Source organism: Castor canadensis, chromosome 12 (assembly GCF_047511655.1).
Source record: "Castor canadensis chromosome 12, mCasCan1.hap1v2, whole genome shotgun sequence".
NCBI classification, from domain to species: domain Eukaryota; kingdom Metazoa; phylum Chordata; class Mammalia; order Rodentia; family Castoridae; genus Castor; species Castor canadensis.
The window spans coordinates 60,236,094-60,259,368 of NC_133397.1; the positions used below are offsets into that span (position 1 = coordinate 60,236,094).

At 39.8% G+C, this 23,275-nt stretch overlaps 1 protein-coding gene across 11 annotated transcripts in view; it reads right to left on the reverse strand.

Moving 5' to 3' along the window:
* Window positions 1–3,982: 3,982 nt before the first annotated feature.
* The window catches only part of Aak1 (AP2 associated kinase 1), a 167,266-nt gene continuing 147,973 nt past the window's right edge, over window positions 3,983–23,275 (reverse strand). For 5 of the 11 annotated variants that reach the window (XM_074049887.1, XM_074049886.1, XM_074049885.1 and 2 more), the window contains one exon: window positions 3,983–11,798. In XM_074049887.1, coding sequence (XP_073905988.1) covers window positions 10,669–11,798 — 1,130 coding nt within the window. In that variant the 3' untranslated portion in view covers window positions 3,983–10,668. The other 6 variants (XM_074049880.1, XM_074049881.1, XM_074049882.1 and 3 more) reach the window with 3 other exon arrangements.

Sequence of the window (23,275 nt, forward strand, 5' to 3'; positions counted from 1 at the left end):
GCTTCCTCAGGAAGGCAACCTGCACTCCTGCACACAACTGCGGAGATGGACTTTCCTATCCTTGCAGCTGAGTACTGTTCCTATCCCCAAACCCGCCGCAGTCCTTCTGGAAGGATTAGTCTTTTCTGGCCTGTGACAGTTTCACAGATTTTCCTTGGTTTTGATGACTGATAGTTTCGAGGAGTGCTGGACAGGCACTGTACTTTGTAGGATGTCCCTCAATGGAGATTTGTCCGATGTTATTCTTTTGGTTAAAATGGGGTAAGGGGTTTTGGGGAGGATGTCTACAGAAATGAAGTGTCTTTCTCGCCATATTCTATCAAGGGTGCACACGGTCAGCATGACCTGTCATTCCTGACGTTATCCTCTATCAGACCCTAAGGTGGCGCCTGTTAGGTTTTTCCGCCGTGAAGTTACTCCACCACCCCTTTCCATATGCTGCTCTTGAAAGCACAGCCCAAGTTCAAGGTGTGTGGACTTCAGCTCCATTTGCTTAGAGGAAAGCCTACATAAACTAATTGAAATTCTGTGTGAGATTTTTGTCTTTCCTTCCCCGTGTATTTATTCAATAATTTCTGTTTCAGAGTTTGTTCACAGATATTTACTTTATAATTGCTGTTATTTTATTGTTCAAATTGTTCTAGCTTGGGAGTTCTTTCAGGTTGGCTCTTGACTCCCTGTGACATTCCTTCCTTCCTTCCTTCCTTCTTTCCTTCCCTCCCTCTCTCACTCTCTTTTGTATTGGGTTTGGACTCAGGGCCTTGCTAGGCAGGCACTCTACCATTTGGGCCATGCTGCCAGCCCTTCCTGCTTTAGTTATTTTTTGCAATAGGGTCTCTCAGTTATGCACAGGGCCTGCCTGGACCATGATCCTATTTAAGCTTCCTTGTGTAGCTGAGATGACCATACACACCACCATGCCCAGCTGACATTTTCCTTTCTTGAAATGCTTTTACTTTCTGGCACTAGATTAGAAGATGGTCCTAGTTCATCTTGCCTCCTGCTCTAGCTCTGGAATCAGCCATTTCTCCTTATAGACCAGCCTCCTCTTGAGAATGGTGTTAAGAAACCAAGAACTGGGGACAAGGTATACTCAATGTCCATTTACTTTTCACTTTTATTCCTTCACTTTCATCTGCTCCCTTCTACAGTGTTTCTCCTTCGCCCAGAAGCCCATCTGCCTGAGCATTCAACCATGCTCAAGTGTTTCCCTCATTAACATTTTTTCTTCCATGTCCCCCACTGCCAAGCTCTCTAGTGTTTTCTTCCCATTTCTGTTCAATCTCTACTATGACTCCATTTTAGATGAATTTGAAAGTGCTGTTACACAGGAGATTAAGTCTCCACTCCATGTGCAAAGTATGAAGCAAATGCAAATATTGAAACTTGTCAGGGAAAGCACAATTTCAGTTAGTGGACTGAGGGAATTGTGCCATTGCCACACAATGCTGCCACAGTAGTTGGTGAATCAAAGAGAAATCCAGCTAACATTGTGTTTCCTACAGCTGCTGGAGCCAATTACCACACCATATAGTGGCTTAAAAACAAGTCTTTTCTGCTACCATCTGGAGGTGAGAAATTTGACATCATTTTCACTGGGCTAAGCTCAAAATGTCAACAGGTCTCATTCCTTCTACAGATTCTAAGGGGAGAATGTTTCCTAGTCTTTCAGTGTCTAGTGTCTACGTACCTGTTTTTCTTGGCTTCCTCCACCTTTAAAGTGCATCTTCACAGCCTGGTGCAATGGCATGCACCCATAGTTCCAGCTACTGGTGAGGATGAAGCAGAAGGATCACTTGAGTACAGGAGTTTTGGGTGATTCAGTGAGACCCTATCTCAAAACAAACACAAACCACACTGTATTCTCCAATCTTCGCTTTTACCATCACATTGTTGCCTTCCCTACATCTGACCATTCTTTTTTTTTTTTTTTGGCAGTACTAGGGCTTGAACTCAGGGCCTACACCTTGAAGCCATTCCACCAAGCCCTTTTTTGTGATTGGTTTTTTCACGATAGGGTCACCCGAACTACAGGGTTGGCTTTGAATTACGATCCTACTGATCTCTGCTTCTGGAGTAGCTAGGATTACAGGCTTGAGCCACCAGCACCAGGCTCCTGTGTCTTTTTTAAAGGGCACTCATGTCTACCTTGGGCCCACCTGAATAATCTGGGATAATCTCCTCATCTCAAAATCGTAGCACATCTGGTAAATCTCTTTTACCATGTGAGGTAATATTCCCAGGATCTGAGGATTAGCATATGGATGTGTGAATATCAAGCAACTATACTAAGTCAATCAATTTCCTAATTTATTGTAATTATTTTCATCGAACTCCAATCTTTTTTGTGGGTGGGACTGGGGTTTAAACTCAGAGCTTCTTGCTTTCAAAGCAGGCACTCTACCCACTTGAGCCACACCTCCAGACCATTTTGCTCTAGTTATTTTAAGATGGAGTCTTGTGAACTATTTGCCAGACTGGTCTCAAACCCGTTTCTTCTGATCTCAACAACCCAAGTAACTAGGATCTTAAGCGTTATCCCCCAGCACCTTCTGGGCTCAAATTTTTTGTATATACACTTTACAGGGGAGATTTATTAGTCAACTTTTGGTTTGCTTCCAATTTTGTTAATATCTTCTCCCACCAAGTTCTCTTGTAGTCAGCATACCAACTAAATTCAAATTTCCCAAGTCAAAATTTCAACTTAAATTTTCAAGATTTCATCGCTCCATTAATTTTTAACTAAGTGTAATTTTAGCTATTTTGATTTTTACTTGAACATTCATTATAAAAAAAATAAAAGCTAACAATTTGCATTTAACTTTTGGTTACTTTATGAGAAAATTGTGAACAATTCCCCTCAGATAATCTCAAGTTTCTCTAAAGAGTGAAAGTGTGTGCTTAGGATCAAAAACTCCTGTTCCCAGACAGGATGAGGTTTGGGAGATCTGGTTGAACTACCATCTCTGACTTAGAATTCCATTGTCTAGCTGGTCTTGGTCCCAGCCCCTATCATTAGAGACCTGGGCTGCATTCCAGAGGGAATATGTGGACTCTTTTTGGACCTATGGGCTAAACTTACATGAGCAGGTTGAGGAATTACTTGGTCTCCTTCCATGTAAGCTGACATGTTAACCTGTGTTGATTTTACTACTACATTATAAGTAAAGATGAATTCAAGGAAAAATATATAAGGAAAGAAGAAAAAAGCTGTTTCCAAATCTAGGGAAGCAGGTTAAGCCACCTGCTCCTGGCTTTTCCCTGGCTCCTCCCATTTGGTTCTCATTAGGAGGCAATGTAAAAGTACCGCCTCCCTGCCTGGTATCTTACCAACCAGCATCAAGGGGGCAAAAGAGCCACTTATGTGTAAATGCAAACAGAGCCCATCTGTAGGAGCTGGAGCTTGTAGCTCCTGCACTCCCTATGTGGAAAGCAGGGACAAGCCATCCACAAGTGAGCCCTGCCCCACACCTTGGCAGAAAGCTCAGTGGGAGTCTAACAGGGCCTCTCCCAGAGCAGCTGCAGCCACAGGTAAGGAAACCTGCAGTTTTGGCTAATGCTACCTCAAAACAGGAAAAGTATGAAGACTTCCTATTACAGGACTAAATGGAGCGTATATTTAGATCATAAACAAATTCCTAGAAAAAGTAGGCAACTTTGGTTATACTCATGCATATTACATCAGAACCCTTTGGAACCCTGGATCTCAAACCCCATCTTTATGAATTTGGTATATTGCTGGCTCTCTCTGAATCCTATTAAGGGTCACTCTGTAGTGAGGAAATAGGCAGGCAGGTTCTCCCTCACAGGATGGAGTTTTAAAATTCCTAGTCATTTTTTCCTAAGACTTCTCTCTTGATGTTAATGCTGTTGTCTTTTAGTGAATGTTAAACATGTATCATGAAGCTTTGTACTAGGGAAAGATGGTTATGGATCCATCCAATTGTAGGAAATTTTCATTTAAGAAAAAAACACAAAGGGATGTCATTCAATTAAGTTCATTTTAATAAAGTGTATAGGAGTACAACTCAATTACTCATAAAAACTATCAGATACATAAGACAGATCACACCAAGAGTGCAATAACATAAATTCAATAGTCTGCAAATAAGAGGTATTGCAAAAATGGTTAAGATTGACTTTATTGTTTTTCCTCCCTTCCTTTCCCTTGTTCACAGCCTTGAGATTGTTTGCACGTTAGCTTTTCCTGAGGCCTGATGACCTTAATACTCCTTACATCAGCGTGGACCTCCTTATTCAGTCAACTCCAAATACAGCCAGTGGCGGGAGTTCACCTTTTCTTCATGGAATGACCATAGTCCTTGGCCTTTTTTATTCGATTTTTATCCTCTAAAAAATGACATTAAATGTTCCCTCATTCAAAGCAACATCTTGTAAGTCTGGCGGTGTCTGATCACAACTGCCCTCCCAATGCCACATGTGAGTCCTTAGGACCAGCCCTACTGAGTCTTACCTTGTGGACTCAACTCCTTACTTGGGAAGGGAGCTCAAGCAGTGAATCGCTAGTTTTTCCCAACTCTGTTGAGAACAACTCCAGTTCTAACTTTGAGAGTTTTTGGCAAAGGGAACTGAATTTACTCATGCCAGATACCTATGTTCACTTCTAGCCTTTGGATGCTTTTATTAGGAGGGCTGAGTTAACATCATGGAAGAAAGCATGAGGGTGCATATGCCCACACATACAGACACAAACGCACACAGACACACACTCTCCATTCACACTCCTCCAACAAGAATCTTTGGTAGACTCAGAGAATTCAACCAATTTGCCATTTCCGAGTGAAAAGGTTGCATATTTCCCTTTACCCTCAAAGTGAAGGTGCTAGGGAGTGAATCCAGGGCTCCACACACGCTAAACATGCGCTCTACCACTGAGCTACACCCCCAGCCCTAACCCATCCTAGTTTTTTTTTCCTTGACAAGGCAATTTCTTTTGATCAAGAGGGTGCAAGCACGTGCTCACTCCAACTGAGCAAACACGCAAGCACAAAATGGCCGACCATGGCTCCTCCTTATATCCCTATCCCTGACGCAGTTGTACCTGCCCCTCACCTGGGATTTGTCCAGGTCAAAGGTTCACCTAACTCATCCTACTTTAATTAATGTTGATAAAAATCATTTCTGCAATCCCTTGCCAAAAGGTATGAAGCAGATCCCTATACTATGTGTGCATAGTGCTATCACAATGAGATGCAGTTAACACTGACTTGATTTCAAGAACATTGTTACTATAAACTCAAAACTGTGTCACACATACTTAAATTAGAGATTACGGGGTTAAAGTTTAGACCAAATTTATGGAGTTACAAGGCTTGGGAATATGGGACTAAGCCATGTGTTATTAACATTTACTCATTTTTACTAGCTATTCTAGAGTCCCTTCACACATAAACTTGGCCCTGCATTCTAGAGCACTCTGGGCCTAGATTGAGGTGGAGAGCTGCTTCTGGGTTGTCTCCACAGGGTAAAGGTATGTTCTGCCCACCTTCCTTAATCCTTTCTTCTAGTCCTATAGAAATGGGGAAGATGAACCATTTCATTGTTACTTGGTGAGATTGTCAAGGCTGGACTGAAATCTTGAAGAAACTGTTACACAGTAACAAGGGAGGCAACTAGAAGTTAACATGAGAGTTCATCCATACTTCTTACCATTCACTTATCAAAATAGGGGAATGTTGAGTGAGGAAATGAAATAGGAAGAACAAGAGAAGTGAACTAGGAAGACTTCTAGGGATAATGCAAAACCAATTTCCCACTAGGTATTATCTTCTATTTTTAAGCATTTTGAAATTCTCCCTTTAGTGAACCTTTCATTAAGTTTTCAAGTGTTCTGGCAATTAAAGCAAAACAAAACAAGAATTAATTGACAAAGGCAATGGGAAAACTAAGAATTCAAATCATATGATTCCATTTAAAAACCTTCAATGTTTACTCCTTCAGGCAAGGATTGCAGGGCCAGAATTCAGGGTCGCTATGAAGAGCAACATGGTGCTCTTCTGCTCTTCTGCAGCTTTTCTGCAGCTCTCCTGTGTACCACCTTTCATTAAAATAATATGGATTCCAGCCAGGTGCCAGTGGCTCACGCCTGTAATCCTAGCTACTCAGGAGGCAGAGATCAGGAGGATCGTGTGTTAGAAGCCATCCCGGACAAATAGTTCTCAAGACCCTATCTTGAAAAACCCTTCACAAAAATACAGCTGCTGGAGTACTAAGTTCAAGCTCTGGTACCATAATAATAATAATTTGGATTCCAAATTTCTCACAGAAAACAGCTCTGTGACATGCAGCCATTTTGTAATTGACTGAGATGTGTTCTCCAATTTCAAAGACATTTCTGCTATTACAAAGACATAGCAAATAAAAACATCTTTTTTTTTTTTTAAGGAACTCAAATGATTTCATTTTAAGTTGGGAGAGCACTGGCTCTAGCCACTCTCTAATTTCCTATAATAAAATCTCCTATTTGATGTGATGCAAACATATAATATGTATTTTCTGATTATTTTCTTTATGGAAGAAAAATACAGAATTTCTATCATCAGTTCACTCTGGTAATTATACTTAGATCTGCTTTCTTAATGCATTAGAGAAATGCCCACCAAGTAGCTGAAAACACTGATGTGCACATATCCTAAAGCTCACTAAATACATTATGGACCAGTAAGATAAAGTTTAGGAAAAGATTTTTGATGCCAGATGAAGCTCAGATACAACACAGGTGAGTGAATACATACACACTACTTACCCTACATAGGAGATTTTTTAACTCAACAATATGTGAGCTGAAAACAAAATAATTTTTAATGACCTAGATTCCCTTAGAAATCTGTGTCAGCAGCAGATTTTGTTCATTTCACTTTTTTTTTTTTTTTGGTAGTAGTGTTTGAACTCAGGACTTTGTGCTAGGCAGGCATTCTACCAAGTGAGCTACGACCTTTTCCAGTACTATGGATTAAACCCCTATATCCCCAAATGCTCTTTAAATTTTTATTTTAAGACAGTGTCTAAGTTACCCAGAATGGCCTCAAACTCATGATCCTCCTGCCTCAGTCTCCTGGGTGCTGGGATCATAGTACCACCATGCCTGGCTATTTATTTCATTTTCTAATGTAACCACTGATTGGAAGCTAAAAGGGCTATATGTGAGTGCAAGAAATTGGTAAAATATTTTTCGTTACATGTCAACTTCATTAATTCAATCAGTTAATAGGCACTTTTTTTTTTTTTTGGAGGTACTGGGGATCAAACTCAAGGCCTCACGAATGCTAGGTAAGCACTCTACCATTAAGCCACACCGCCAGCCCAGCACATTCGTTAAGAGTTCATCATTGAGTGTTGTGGCTCAATGCACTATTTAAACACAATTCTGGCTCATTGCTTTCCACTGAAATGAAAAATCAAAAATTCCTGTATTTCCTTTCAAATATGTAAAGAAAAAAACCCCATAAATCAATACACAACACAAACTAAAACAGAAAGTGCAGTATTTTGTTAACTATATATTTTACTTTTCCTCATTAGTATTAATTTGTTACAGTATAGTTACTGGAAACATGAATTGTTACCAATTCATCCCAGCCCAAGCACTCCTAATTCCCCATAAAATGAAAATGTCAGGATTTCCAGACTCAGGATGGCCCCTCACAGGACACTGATCTTCAAATGATGCACTTACCCTGTATGAATGATCAGAAGACAAACAGTAAAAAGGCAGTAAAACTCTACCATAGTACCAGTCTTCAGAATGCACCAATTATTAGCTAATAATTAACACAAGTCAAAATTTCTTCACACACCACTGAGAAAAGAACCAAAAAAGTAATTTACATTGGTTACATTCATTTCTCTATTCAAAAAAGGTATGGAGTTTCTACCCACAGTAGGTCTCAGTGAAGTTTTAAAAAGGGTTTTAAGCCCATGCTTCACAAATGATTCAACGACATAATAAAATGACCATGATTTCATTCTGATTTGAACCTTGAGAATTAAAATGGCCATTTGATTAGGATGGAGTGATCAAATAAGCAAAGAGAACATTTACAGACCTGTTACTGAGGTCATTGTAAACATCTGAAAGAATGAATTACAGAGCTGGGGCATTGGTTCAAGTAGTAAAGCACATGTTTTATTAAGGGCAAAGCCGAGAATTCAAACCCCAGCACTGCCCCCCACAAAAGAATTAGAATGACCTCCCACTTTCTTTTTTTTCTTTTTTGAGACAAGATCTCACTAAGTAGGGTAGGCTGACCTCAAACTCCTTCTGCCTCAGCCTGTCAGTGCTGAGATTACAGGTATGCACCACCATGCTTGGTGACCTCTTATTTTTGTTTCTTCTCTTTTTAAGAGATGGGTTTCTCTGCATTGTCTAGCTGGTCTTAAAATCCTGGGTTCAAGCAGTCCTCCTGCCTCAGCCTTCCAAGTAGCTGGGAATACAGCTGTGTGCTATCAGCCTGCAAGCACTGTGATTTCAGGTGAGAACTCTCTCTGAATGTTCCTAATCCTCTTCACTTATGCCTTTGAGGGGTTCACTTGGTAAGATTGGGAAGAGCTAGATTGCAAAGTTCCATGTGCATTAGCCAAAACTATTCACTCAATGGAAAGATAATCTTGCATCCACTGATACTTAGAAAAATCAAGTGGTAGAGTGCTTGCTTAGCTAACATGAGACCCTGAGGTCAAACCCCAGTACTGCCCCAAAATAAAAAATATTAGGAGAAAGTCAATTCTTAGAATGAACATTTAGAATCCACCTACATGAAAGACAGATTTCTGGCATGGCTGAGACCTCGGTTGGAAAACCACTGCAGTAGCCCTGACCCAGTGCCAACTATTTAATTTTACCTATTTACTGGACATTTGCAATAGGGGGAGAGTAACCAAAAAGTGTGGAAAAGCAGCTGCTTTTATTGTACTATCAAGATCCCTGAATTTTATTTTTGGATGATGGGGATTAAACCCAGGGCCTCATGCATGCTAAGCATGTACTCGATAGCTGAGTTATACCCTGAGCCCCCTGAATTTTAAATTTAAAGAATAGCACACCTAATCAACTGCAGTAAAGCTTGGTGTTTAGGCTTGATTCTTGGGTGGATTTCCAATCATTTAAAATCACTAATCTGGTTTGGTGCACAGCTTTCCAAACCTCTCCAGCTGGGAGAAAGGACTAACACTGCTACAGGTCACAGGAAGCTGTCAGGGTGAAACTTACGCAGCGACTTTCCAAGCAACCGAACCTCCTCAGCGGAAGTCTTCCCAGAGAGATGGAGGTTTTATTTTAAGGCACTAAAAATAAAGAGTGTGAAAAAAGCTAGGAATGAGTCAGATCTTCCCAGAAATAAGACACTTTCCAAAACACAGGGCAGTCACCTGTCTGCTCCTTTAACATCTAAAGAGGATACACAATTTAAGGGTTTTCATGGCTAGCTGACTCAGGTCTTTTTCATTCTCCCAGTTTTTTATGTGTCTCGGATTCATATTTCTTCAGTAGAGAAATGTAGCAAAGATTTGGGAAAACAAATAAGCAACCCTACTCTCTAGTCTAGTCTCATGGTTAATGAACTTCAAAATGGTGGCACTGACTCCAAGTACCAAGTGGCTGGCATTATAAAAGGTATTCTTTTTCTATTTTCTGAGGGAAAAACACATGGGGAGAATTTTTCATAATTAGGTAAATGGAATTTGTTAATAGCAAAGAACAAATTCTGAGGGAAAAAAATCACTCTGAATCCAGCAAGATTTCCCTATACTTTCCAATGAATTCAATTTTGCCATGAGATTAAAAACAGGGTTCAAGTCAGTTAGGTCAGCAGGCAAATGTCAACAAATGAATGATTCAATAGTGGAGGTAGGCATGGTGGGATAGGATTTACCTAAAGGAAAAATGATTTCCTGCACACATACACACATACACACATACACACTTGTGCATCCATACTAATTTTAAAAAGCATGGATGTGGGGAAAGCCCTACCCACATGATTGGACATGAGTGCAGTTCTCCCTTTTGTGTGCATTTCTACATAGGAAAGGATCTGACGCATATCACAAACCCACAGCCACTCATGCACAGGGGCTGGCCTGGCTTGTACACAGACTTGGAAACAGATCCACAGAACCCTTCCAGAGCTGTTGGTTCTATAGGAATGATTAGTAGCTGTAGGATTATACTTCTTGATGTGCAGGATTTTATCTTGCTCTTCTTTCTAGACATCTCCCCATTTCAAGAGTATTAAATCAAGTCCCAAAGGATTAATCTTGACTCTTCAATGGCCATAACTCTGAACAGGAGCTTCAGGAATTAAAACCACCAAAAATATGGCCCCCGGGAAGTGGGGTAAAATATTCCTGGATTAAAAGTTTCTGGACAAAAGGAAAAAAGCAGAGTGGAGGCGGAAGGCCTCTAGGAAAAAAATGGGAGTGCCTAAAAGTCCAGAAATCAATACAAACAAAAGAAATAAACATAACTTAAAAGGGGTTTCAACTAAGTATCACTACAACTGAGTTTGTTGACTTGAAGAGACTGCTCTGATGCAGGGGACTGAAACACAACAATTGATACTATTTCTTCTTGAGAAGGCTCAGCTGGGAGCGGTATGGTAGATACCGGTGGGGTTGGGTGGAGTCAGGGCTCAGGCTCAGGTACTGTTCCTAAGGTTTCTGCTTGCCTGTTTTAGAAGGAAAGGGTGCTAAAGCAAAAGGATCAGCAGTGGGCAGCTCTGTAGTCCTGGAAGAAAGGGATGTGATGGAAACAGAGCCAGCTATTGACTGCTTATTGGTTTGTGAAACAATTTTGTAGGCAGCAATGGGCTGAGCTTCTGAACTTGGCTCATCTTCTGGGCTATAGTGACGGGAATATTTGGATAAAGACTGGGGGCGGAATGGTTTACCAGCTACAGGGCCTGAGACAGCTTCTTTCTGGGGCTGAGGTCCTTTGTTTCTGTCATTAGGATGGCCCCCTGATTCCATGGAGGATCCTCTGGGAGAGATGCTGTCAAGATGGTCTGCTGCTTGTACAGAATGGGAAGGGAGGTTGGACTGTTGCACAAAACCAGCTATGGAATACTGAGCTTGGACAGAGGTGTATGCTGCTCTATCAAGGCCCGAGAGCATAGGGACATCACCTGTCTGACCAAGGAGACCTGCCTGTGCAGGCAGCTCCTGGGAGGAACCCTGAACAACTGGTAACTCCTCCATGCTTTTCTTCTTGGTAAAAGGAGCTCTCAAGAACACGTCCACCTCCTCGGACTGAGAAGGAACCACGTTGGCCTTAGAGACAAATGGAGCTTTGGAGAAAATGTCCATGTCATCAATTGGAACCCTTGAGCTCCTGAAGGGAGCTGTGGCAAAAACATCTGGTTCACCGCGACCATCAGTGGCTGGCTGTGTGAGGGGCTGGAACTGATTCTTTCTCCCATCTTGCACTGCTTTTGCTTGCTCAGTAGAGACTTCAAGTGGAACAAATGGAATGGCTCCTCCCAGCTTCCCCTGGGGAGGCCTACAGCTTTCGTCTTCCTCTTCAGACTCCATAAGGAGAGGTCGAGACCCACTGCAATCCAGCATGTCTCCCTCCAGGTCAGTCCCTTCCTCTTCACTGCTGTGGAAAGAGCTGTTGCTAGAAGGGCCATCTCGGGCCAAGTAGTCAGATTCTAAGTTGTTCTGAGTCTTTGCATCAGGCTCTCTGGAAGGGTCTGGATACAGGGGAAGGCCTTTAACACCCGCTGATTCTTTAAAGTGCTCTACAGTAATTACAGGACAGGGATTGGGCTCTCTCTGGAGACCTAGAAAAGCATAAAATGCAGAATTAATGTGTAGGTCAGTTCAACTCTTTTTGGAACATTTAATGGTCAACCCGCGGCAGAAACATCATGGAACCAAATAATAGATGTTGAAAATGGAAAAGGAAAAACGGAAAAAAAAACTCAAGCAAGGAAACTGCACACAGACTGGAACACAACCAATCACTATCTCACAGTTTGAAACATGAAAGGCACAATGTACGATAAAGGAGATGAAGATGTTAGGCACACAGACATTCAGCGGGACTACTCAATGTCCTACTCAGGGGGCCAGCCATGGACACCTGTTCTACCTGGCACGGGCTCATAAGGAAATGAAAACAAACCCAGTCACTCATCTCCACATATACCATGACAGTTTTGGATTATGTAGAAACAATGTCTGGGGATGAACTCAATTCAGCATCTGGCATGTGGTCATCTATTCCACACGCAAAGGGTCAAACCTTCTGACAAGAAGCAGGGCATGGCTGTTGAATAAATGCAAATTTACTTGAGGATTTACATCACAAGTACTACTCACAGAGCACCAGAGTGCCCAAATGCAAAAACTGAAGGTACTTTCTAAGGGGAGCGTACAGAATCAAATCATATCAAATTAAAATCACCTTCAGCTAGACTTGCCCTGGAATTTCGATTTTAGTCTTTGAAGTTAGCACAAATTTCCTCTGCTTAAATTAATCCATCATTAAGTTCTTTAAGCAGCAGTGAAATGCACAGGTAATTACAGAAATATTAGCAAAGTCCAATATACTAGTCTGTGGCTATCTAGGTAGAGGTGCCTCAGGGTGCTCTGGTCTTTAAAATCAAATAGACAATTATCAGAATGCAAGAGAGCTTACCTTCCAAGAAATATTAGCAGGTTAGAAGTATGTCATTGGGCACATGTTAGCAAGAGGGTAGGAAAAAGGCATATGTAACTAAGCAAGAAGAATCCAGAGAAAGGGCAATTGGGGGGTAAAGGTATCATTTCATCATGGGCTCAAGAGAGAGACCACTAGAGTTTCCCAACCCACTGGGATAAGATTATTAAGTACAATGATTTGGACCTCTGTACAGATGGAATTCAGTCTTCCTCCTCCCCACATAGACCCTCTCCCCTCCTATGCAAACCATTAGCTTGCAGAAGTTTCTGCTAAAAATTATCCCCTGCTAACGTTTCTGCTTGAATTAAGCACACAGTACACAGGACAAGAGGCATCAAAATTAGTTTATTGGGAAACAGTCACTTAAAGACATTACATTGTAAAGAGAATGTAGAGAGAGATCTAAACATTTTATAAGATACTGTACAAAAATACTATGTTTTTTTCTGAATCCTATAACTTTTTAGCAGTGCTTTTTTATACAGTCCTGGCTTTAAAATACTGTTTTCAGAAGGAAAAAAAGGGTGTTTTTTTGCCCATTTTTTATGTTTCTTTTTAACAGTTTGAAATGCATTCCATGAACTCCAAATTTGAATTTTAAGTTATATTCTGCACTGGTGGCAAATGGCTTTCTCAGTAGTATCTGAGGAATGTGATTTTGAAGAGAATAAGTCTTTTATTACATTACTACTTTAATATGTGTAGTTAAATGTTGATATGAAAGCATTAGTCAGCTGAAAGGGAAAAAACAGAACACCTTCTCCATTGCAATGCGTGTGGAAAGACACATCCTAATTTCTTAGGCAAGAATACTGATATTAAGTCTGTCCTGATGATGCCCAGATGATGGTTTCTGAGAGGAAATCAAATGAAAAGGGGGCAAAAAAGTTTTCCAAAATAAAATTCACCAAGTCTTAAAGGAGACATGAGAGGCCCGTAAAACTCCTTAAACCACTTCTTAGCATAGCAACAAATTGGAAAAAATTTTCAGTTGCCAAAACTAAAGCATAATTTCTCATCTTCCAAAATTATCCTGAGTGGTGACATTATATACTGGTTCTGAAGAGAGCAAAATATCTTTTAAAACAAGAAAGGATGGAAAATGTAAGCCAGTGATTCAATCTGCCATTACACTGATCAATAATCAAAATGAACATTACTGTGACTGGAGTCAGTACTGGGGGAAATTTAAGTTGAATTCAGTTAAAAGCAGTTGTCTAATACCCAGGGGCACTTTTTTGCCTGCAGTGCTCCATTACACCTTGAGAACTGCTAAGTATAAGGGAAGGGGTCCTATGCCCAGAGGAGGAAGAACATGCCTAAACCATCAAAGCTCTTTTTGTCAAAAAGTGGGATTTTGGTCAAGAACTCAGGGGGAAAACCCTCCCAAACTCACAACATATTCTGTGACCACCTGGGGAGTAATGGGATAAACCATATTCAAAAACCAACAATGTTTAAAAGTTCATAGTCACAAAACACCATAATGTCAAGTCTGAAGGGAAAACTAGTCTCCTGTTCTTTAAAAGGACTGCAGCTATTTCTCATCTCTCTTTCAGTATCAATATACCTCAAAAGCAGATATCCTGTGTACATGAGCCCAATAAAGCTACCTGGGCTTAAACCCAGGGACTGGACTCACAGTTACTCATCATGGATCCTACGGCAAGCACTTTGTTGTAATTCTCTTAAACTGGGTCATGTTTCTTTTGATTTTGATTTAGCACATCAATTTAAGCCACAAGTCAAAACATACTTCTTTCTCTTACTCTGATGCAGCACTGCTTGCCAGGCTAATGCACACTTATTGAAACTTCCTCTAGGGGTAATTCCATATTGGTCTATTTTGAAACTCCAAGTTATGTAGATTTCAGTAAGATCTTGTGTGCCTCAGGTAGTAGCAGAGTAGTTTCCAAAGGTACCTGATGACTTGGCAACAATCCTCACTACTCCCTATTGACTTCCAAAGTAACTGAAAGTGCTTGATGATAGCGGTTGGGTGGGTTGAGCCTAGAAATGTCATCTGCCTGACACAGTGAGTATCATCAGAGTCCTCGCTAAAGAATCAGAATCTGAAGGCTAAAATTCCAGGCTGGATATTCCTCACTGTAACATATCAGAATTTTACTTTTCTCCACACCACAAACACTAATAAATTCCATGTCCTTTTGGCTTCAATCATTAACTTAAACATTTGGTTCTATCATATGTTGGGTAGCTGCACTAAACTCCACAACTGGATGGGGGCCAGCGCTGGCTAGTGATGCTGTGCTTCTCAGGCCCATGAGGCAATTAAATGACAGCAAATTCTCACTGGGCATAAAATTGTTCTTGCCAACCTAAAATATTTAATTAAACTGACCTGAGTTTATTAAAGATTACATTAGAGGAGGGCAGGTGCAAATCTGTGCCCCATTTAACAACCTCGGGTCTGGCCCTAACAAATGTAGGCTCACAGAGATTTTATTCTCTAGAGTGGCCATGACTCATTAAAATATTCTCAGTGTGTCTCTCACATGTGCCCACATTTTTCTTATGCACTGGTACTTACTGCCACTCAACAGTATGTTTAAATTCTTTCTGCAAAAGTGGATTTTCAGCTCAGGAAAATAGCAGCTATTTTGTTATTTACATCTCTACACATCATGTCTCATTTGAACAGATAAAAGTCTTTATTCCCCTTATGTTTACATAAGAAATGTGTTTACAGATTTGTTATTTATACAATACTTGTGAAGCAATGTTCAGATCTCACATTTTTACTGCATAAGATAGCTTCATGTGCATCTGTTTGTTTTGTCTTCTTAGGGAGGACACATTACAGACCTGTGGTAAACATATATCCACATGGCAAAGGGGTGGCAACAGGGTAGTGTAGAACACTCACAGGGAAGGAGTAAATTCAGGACACTACATCAGAATGGGAACCAGGGAAGTGTCTTCCATTCTAGCAACTACACCATTTGGTAACTTTGTTTGCATAGGTTTGCATTACCCAGGCAGCCTCTGTCCCTTACCTTAGTGAAAGGAAACCCAGGAGAAACTAAATAGGACCTTGTTTCAGATTATCTGAGATGGAGGCCATCTGGGATTCATTCAACTCAAGAAACCCAAGCACATCCAACTTGAGGAACATTACCAGCATGGAAAGCAAAAGTCTAATTTTATATTGATAAAATTAGTCTCTAGAGAGAAATACAAGCTAGCTTTGCAATATCTGAAGTGTTTCACTAAAAATTTCATTCTAAACATTCATGTGATACTTTTCTATTCTGCCAGGCAGTCTTTATTATGTCCCCAAACCTGAAGTTAGGGGCTACAGGACCCTGATTATCTTATAGATGGAGAAGGTTAAGGACTCTTGGAGATCACAGAAAAACCTCATCACAAGAGATTCTATTTTGGCCCAAGGTTTCTGTAGCATTTATTTGTTCAGCTGAACGTGACTCCCTCCGTGCCTCTAGGCTCTTGGGCCCAAAGGTCTTCCTTTCCACAGCAGTGCTGAAGATAGAACTATTTCTGACCTGGGGGAAGCTTATGTTGGTTTGATTCAAAATGACCAATTATCTGTCAGAAGAGTAGGGCATGAGTATTATAAACAAAGCAAAAATATTGAGTATCTTGAGAAAAACAGGTTCTTTTCTTGGGGTTTTCTCCAAATATTAACAAGCCAAGTTCTGTAATTCTAACCAGGAACAGCCAAATTCAACATCAAATGAGTCTGAATAAAGTGACAACCTCTTTTGGAGATATTAAAAACCCAATCTTTTTAAAAGCAAGAGCACACTTGGGAGGTATGAGGATAGGTAAGACACCTAAAAAATTAGCTAGCATTTGTTGCCCTCAACGCAGAGAAACTAAAGCAGATACCTTAAAAGCAACTGAGGCCAATAGGAAAAGGGGAACAGGTACTAGAGAAAAGGTTAGATCAAAAAGAATTAACCTAGAAGGTAACACACATGCACAGGAAATCAATGTGAGTCAACTCCCTGTATAGCTATCCTTATCTCAACCAGCAAAAACCCTTGTCCCTTCCTATTATGGCTTATACTCTCTCTTCAACAAAATTAGAGATAAGGGCAAAATAGTTTCTGCCAGGTATCGAGGGGGTAGGGGGGAGAAGGAGCGGGTGGGGTGGGTGGTAAGGGAGGGGGTGGGGGCAGGGGGGAGAAATGACCCAAACATTGTATGCACGTATGAATTAAAAAGTAAATAAATAAATAAAAACCCAATCTTTTAATTTTCTAAACCATACTAAAGACTGAGGATTCACAGAAGTTCCTTTACTTAAAGGAACTTAAGTTACTCAAAGAAATGAAGACTGATTATGTTCATTTTCTGCTATACAGTCTTCTCCTCTCTGGGAACTTTCTGTGGATTTTAACTATCTTCAATAATAACTACTTTCATTATATTGTAGTGATTTTGCTTTTTGGAAATAGCTCAATGTCACTCAGAACCAGAAGTGGTGAAAAAAGTATATCAAGAAAGAGAATATATTTTCAGATACTGAAAGTGATCCTAATGAGATAATAAAATAGATTTTTCTTATACCTTTGCCTCCCTTGATGCTATGTCTAAGGAGAGGAGTTTAAAAAAATCACTTAACTGATGCTAAGCTGCATCATTAGGATAAGTATTAACTCCCCAAGCAAAACCAGATGCCTTTGGGAGAACAACATTCAACTAAATGACAAAGTTCTGATGAGATCTGCTAAGGAAATAATTAATTACAACAATTATAATCATATTTAGAATTGTCCATTTAAACCTTGTATCTTCTGAGGACTGTATTTTTAGAAACATGTTATCTCATTCAAATGCTAGGAAAAAATAATTTGTGATGTTTTCTGGTATAGTTATATTACTTTTATGCAATTGGAACAAAAGCAAATAAAAACATGCATGTAGTATTTGTACATATGAATGATCCCTGATCATACATTTTAAAGGAATGGAAATCTTCTAATACTGTTCTATTAGAATAGGTAGGGGTATGTGTATGGTATTTAAAAAAGGAAAATCTATATCCAAAACTTTGTGATGATTTGGGCTTATATTCAGATAACCAAGAAAGAGCAATGAGGTTTGTAAAAATCCATTATAATTCTCTCACATGTAAATGTTGGAGAATGCTACAATGATAGCAGGAACACAGAAGATAACTGAAGAACATCAGGATTATATAAATCCTTCATAGTCCTTCTAAATGTAGTAATATATACTTAGGACCCTATGCTTCTATAATCTTAAAGACCATCTATTCTAAAACCATCATTGTATAAATAAGTTACAGTGGCTCTGAGGGTCAAAATGTCTGAAGGTCACTTGGCCAGTGTCTAGCCAAGGTCCGGATGAGATCCTAGATAGCCTGACCTGCTCAGGCCTCTTCTCTCATCACTCTGCCTTAACCAGCTCAGGTCCCACCCTGTAAAATGAAGTCAATAGACTAGCAAATGTTCTCCAAGGTCTCTCTTGTACCTCAGTCTATTGTTTCACAGGTCTATTAATTACTAATACACTATGCTCATCTCGAATAAACTCTATTAGCTCAGGGTTGATGCTATAAATTAAGGAAGGCCCTGTTTACAAATCACTTGTATGTATTCCTGAAAAGGAAAACGGTTATACTCTTTGAAACCTTACTCCTAAAGAATAAGCCCAAGATAGTTTCTTGTTATCTTCCTCATCATCTCTTCTACCATTCCCTCTGGCTTTTGGTAGGTTCATTTTCATTAACTGTCTCCATTATGCTTTTACTGAGCCAAATGACTAGATAATATATCTCAAGGTAATTATAGGTAATGCATGAAAGGAACAATTTAGGGACACTTACTTAATTTCTTTTTCTTTCTTTTTTTTCCTCCGTAAGACAGGGTTTGAACTCAGGGCTTCACACTTGCAAAACAGGCACTCTACTGTGTGAGCCACACCTCCAGTTCATTTTGCTCTGGTTATTTTGGAGATGAGGTCTCACAAACTATTTGCCCAGGCTGGCCTCAAACTGTGATCCTCCCAATCTCAATCTCCCACGTAGCTAGGATTACAGGTTTGAGCCACTGGTACCTGGTTCACTTACCTAATTTCTAAACTGTATTCATAGTTTCAATTAAATTGAGGAACCACATATTTCATTATATTTTCTAACATGGAGATATGAAAAAAATATGACAACATAGATCTAATCATTATTCTTATTTAAAAATAAATCTTTCCTTCATTGGCTTATACATTCTTTCTATATCCAGGAAAGAGAACACAATTCTGATCTGCAGCAATTTTCCTGTCCACAAAGTGGTACACCAAATCCTATTCCACTGCTACCTATCAAGGAGAGCTCTTGGACATCTTTTCTATCTCCAAGAGGAAGCTTGTGCTCTCAATTCTGTAAATGACCTGTTCTCCTACCAGAGGTCTTTGCTTAGTTCATCTAGTTTTGCTAGCACTGGAAGTATTTAAAGTCAGAAAGAAGACTGAGAGATGGACTTTTCCTTTTTCCTCCCATGCTTTTCACAGGCTGCTCACACATTGCTGAGGTCAAATCTGGCCCTCCAGAGTGCAATGTTTACAGGCTCTTGTTCCTGATAAACTTACTCCCCCACCCCACCTTAAAGTGCAAACGTGAGGAAGAAGAAACAAAAAAGTACTAATAGAGAACAAGCAAATGGACTTGGAATTTTATTTGTACAAATCTGATCAACTAAGAATTTTCCTTTTGGTCACAGACAATGGCACTCGAAGAAGAGAACAACAAGGGGGTTCTCTGTGCCCACTTCTTTTCAAAAGGGTGATTTTATAAAAGTGCTTTCCACATAGGGAAATAAAATACACTTCAATGAATAAGAACATATACAGAAGGTGACCATGAGGCATGTTGTCATGTCAGTTCAGGGGCCTTTATTTACTATATGAACAATAGTCTAAGGTTAGTGAAGAACTATGTTTTGTTTGTTGTTGTTGTTGTTTTAATCTAGGAAGCCAAGGAAAACCAACTGAGCATATTCCATTGGCTGCAGTCTCAAATTTAAACATCAGAGAGAAAGAAAGTTAAGTAGCCACAGTTGAATTGTGCCCAGCTGGTCAGCACACTTATTTCTGATTATCTGAAAATAAATAACATGCTTATTCTACAGAGACAGAGGACTTGCTGAAAGCTTATAGCAAGACACACAATCTACTCAAAATAATTCCGGATGTTACACTGTAGGATTGCTGTGTGGTTATACATGGGAAAGAGATCAAAACCCTGTACAGACACCTGATATCGGACTTGAAACGCCAAGTGAAAACAGAACTATTCAGCATCTTCATTTATACACAATTTACAATATTTGATTCAAAATAAAAATCACAAGAAAAATACATCTGTTTCTGCTACAATTCCTTCCCCTCCCGCATCCACCCCCCCTCAGTGAAAAGTCTTCTAATAAAAGGTATCATATTACCACCACTGTCTTGTTTTGGTCTAATTCTGAGATCCTGGCTTGAGCCAGGTAACATAAAAAGGAATGGTAATACTTAAGAATTTATATAACGTACACATTTTATCCAAGGATCTCAAGTACTTGCAGTCATGTCTCCAGATCTGAGAAATCACGATTCAGTGGAAGCCAGAAAGCTGGATGAATGCTGGATAGGTTGTATGGGGTGTAAAATCCCTTGGCTAAGTCTATGATCAAACAAGGTCAAAGTTGATCGGCTGGCGTTAGGCTCAATTTCTCTTCTCAAACATATACTATCAGTCAGTTAGATTTACCCTCTATTAAACCACACACCCATCTGCAGGCTACTGCTTAGAGTTAAAACCAGCTGAAGGAGCCATGTCCTCCTGATAATACATCAGGATATAACGCAAAAACAGGGAAACACATTCATCAGCATCTGGTCAAGGAGACAGGGGCTGGGAGGGTTGATTTGGGAGGCCATTCCTAGCAAGAATGAGAGCAAGGTGTCAGTCCACTAGGCTCAGCTACAGTTAAGCTTTGGTGGAGTTGGTTCCAGCAGAGGTGAAGCTCATGGCACCTAGTGCTTGATTTAAAGACAATGCTACTGAAGAAGGATAATGAGAAAACGCAGCAAACTAACAGGGAGGAACTGGCCAAGGAATATATCTGGAGGGCCAAAGTGATTTTCTTTCCTTATCATTTCTATAGGAGAAGGCAAGGATAGGAAAAAAGGGCTAGAGGGCCCCTTATTTGCAGATTTTTTAAAAAATCATTTTTCTCATAACTCCGTAATGAAAATGAGTATTACGGTATGAAGATTACAGAACTGCCATCTGCTACTAGATCACCGCTACAGGTCTATGAGCTGATCCACCAGCAGCAAAGACCTGGCTAGGTTGGGAAGACTGGACTCAGAGCTCCCACTGCTGTTTCTAGAGTGCCCACCTGAAAGTGGAGAGATAGCAATTCAGTATAAAACACAGAGGGTTAAGGTCTAGATGTGCAGAGCAAGCAAAGGAGAAAAAAAAACCCAGAGAAGCAACATTTTACATTTGCAAACTCTTACATGTTAATTTTTAAACATGAAAATTAGCAATCCACCACCTCCCACCAAAAGTTCAGGCACTTTGTGTACACTGTAGTATAGGCAGGACACTTTGCAAAGTTACCACAGCTTTTAAACCAATACGTATTTTGCCTAAGAATTACTGGCTGTACATTAGCCTCTGTTAACATCAAGCCATTTCTCTGATAAGTAAAAATCAATTTGGTTTAGGGAGAAATTATTAAGACACTGCAATATGAACATGCTTTTAAGAATAAATAGATGGTTCACTGGTTTACAGCATGTTCAAATAATTTTAATCCATTAAAGAGAAAAAATGATGCTCCATAAATGTCCAAAAAGATGCTAATCTTCGGGAAGACTATTTATAACAAATTGTTCTAATCATGATAAAAAATGTTAAGTTCTTTTGGTATGTACCTACAGATACTAACTGAAGATCACTTTATTTTGGCTTCATACTTTGTTAAAACAAAATAAAACAAAAAGAACCCCTAACTTTTTGCTGACCTACTGATACTTCTTTATAAACAAACACCATGGTCACCCATGCTTTAAAAATACCTCTGTTAGCATCTCTAGCTCTATCTATCTACTCTGGTCCAGTCTACAATGATTGTCATTGGTCTCAATATCCATTAAATGGGGGATGCTCCTCCCCCTATCTTGCAGGTTAGGTACATTTCAAGAGAACTGGTGTCAATCTCTTCTCTTTTTCCCAATCTCTCTCTTACCTTGTGGGTTTTTGGTAATCAATACAGGAATAGGGTCAAACTCATCTTCTGCCACCTTTTCCGAGCCCTCAGGGACATCAAAACCTGAGATGAGATTACTATCTTCTGCAGCTTAATATAGAATGCAAGCACACAAGCAGAAACAACAGAGGTAGAGATTAGCAAATGAGAGACCAGGAAAGAGGCACAAAGTTGTCAACTATAAACAATCACTGTTCTTAAAGGTGAAAGCACAAATTTTTTTAAAGTTGAAATAAAAGTAGTGAAACTGGAAAATACAGGGGTATAGAAAGAATGCTTTAGACTTAGCCATAATAAAACTTTCATAAATGATTTGGTTATTGAGAGAATGTTTTCTACTATATAGAGGACTATTAACTGTAATTGTTGTGAACTCTCATGAAGGCACTGGAATTGGTCATTTATCTTCTTTATTGAGTGAACAGAAGCTTGGATAACAACATTCAAAAGACTCAAAACCAGGGCTGGACAAAGAGAAGAGAAAATTAGTGGTTCTTTAAGCAGTAACAACTGTACGGGCTGGAGATGTAGCTCAGTGGAAGATGGCATACCTAGAATGAGTGAGGCTCCGAGTTCAATCCTCAACACCGCCCTCCCAAACCACAATAATAGAACTAATCACTATGTATGAGGAAAACACAATACTTCTGGACTCATTGTTCAGTGATGGGAAGAAAGACTTTCAAACTACTCAGATGCCTTAGGGGATAGTGGGACACAAGATCACATGCACTAAGACCTCCTGAAGAAGTTTGTTAGAATATTCTTCTCCATTCTAACCAAAGCTACCTCCCAGCAAATGCTAGCTGAGCACCTATTTCATAAGTGATGTTTCTCTGTAATTGAACACCGCTGCTAAGACACTCCCACAGACAAAATTGTTTAAACAGGTAACTTCTCCTTACATACTCTATAAAAACAATCATTTTAATGGTATCAGTGGTAAAAACAAAACCCAGCTATTACCACTGCAAACCATGAGCTAATTCTTTTTAGTCCTCTCTGGAGGCCTCCTTCTTGAATTTCCTTCAGAAAGGGCATATGCTGTTCCTTTTCTATGCATTTTCCCTTCCACAAAACCACTTTCACTGACTCAGCAGAGAAGTCAGTCTAGTAAATGCCCATGCACTATAAGCCAGGCATTGTGCCTGTCACTGCCACGGACTTCTCACTGAATATAACTTAATTCAAGCTACCTCTGCCAGCAGAATTTCAAACCAAATCAGTCGAAAGCTAAAGATGAAAATGGTAGATTAGAAAGAGAAGCCCAATAATCAGTTATGACTCTAGCTCAAAGGTAAGCAAAGATTTCACAAGTTCAATCTTT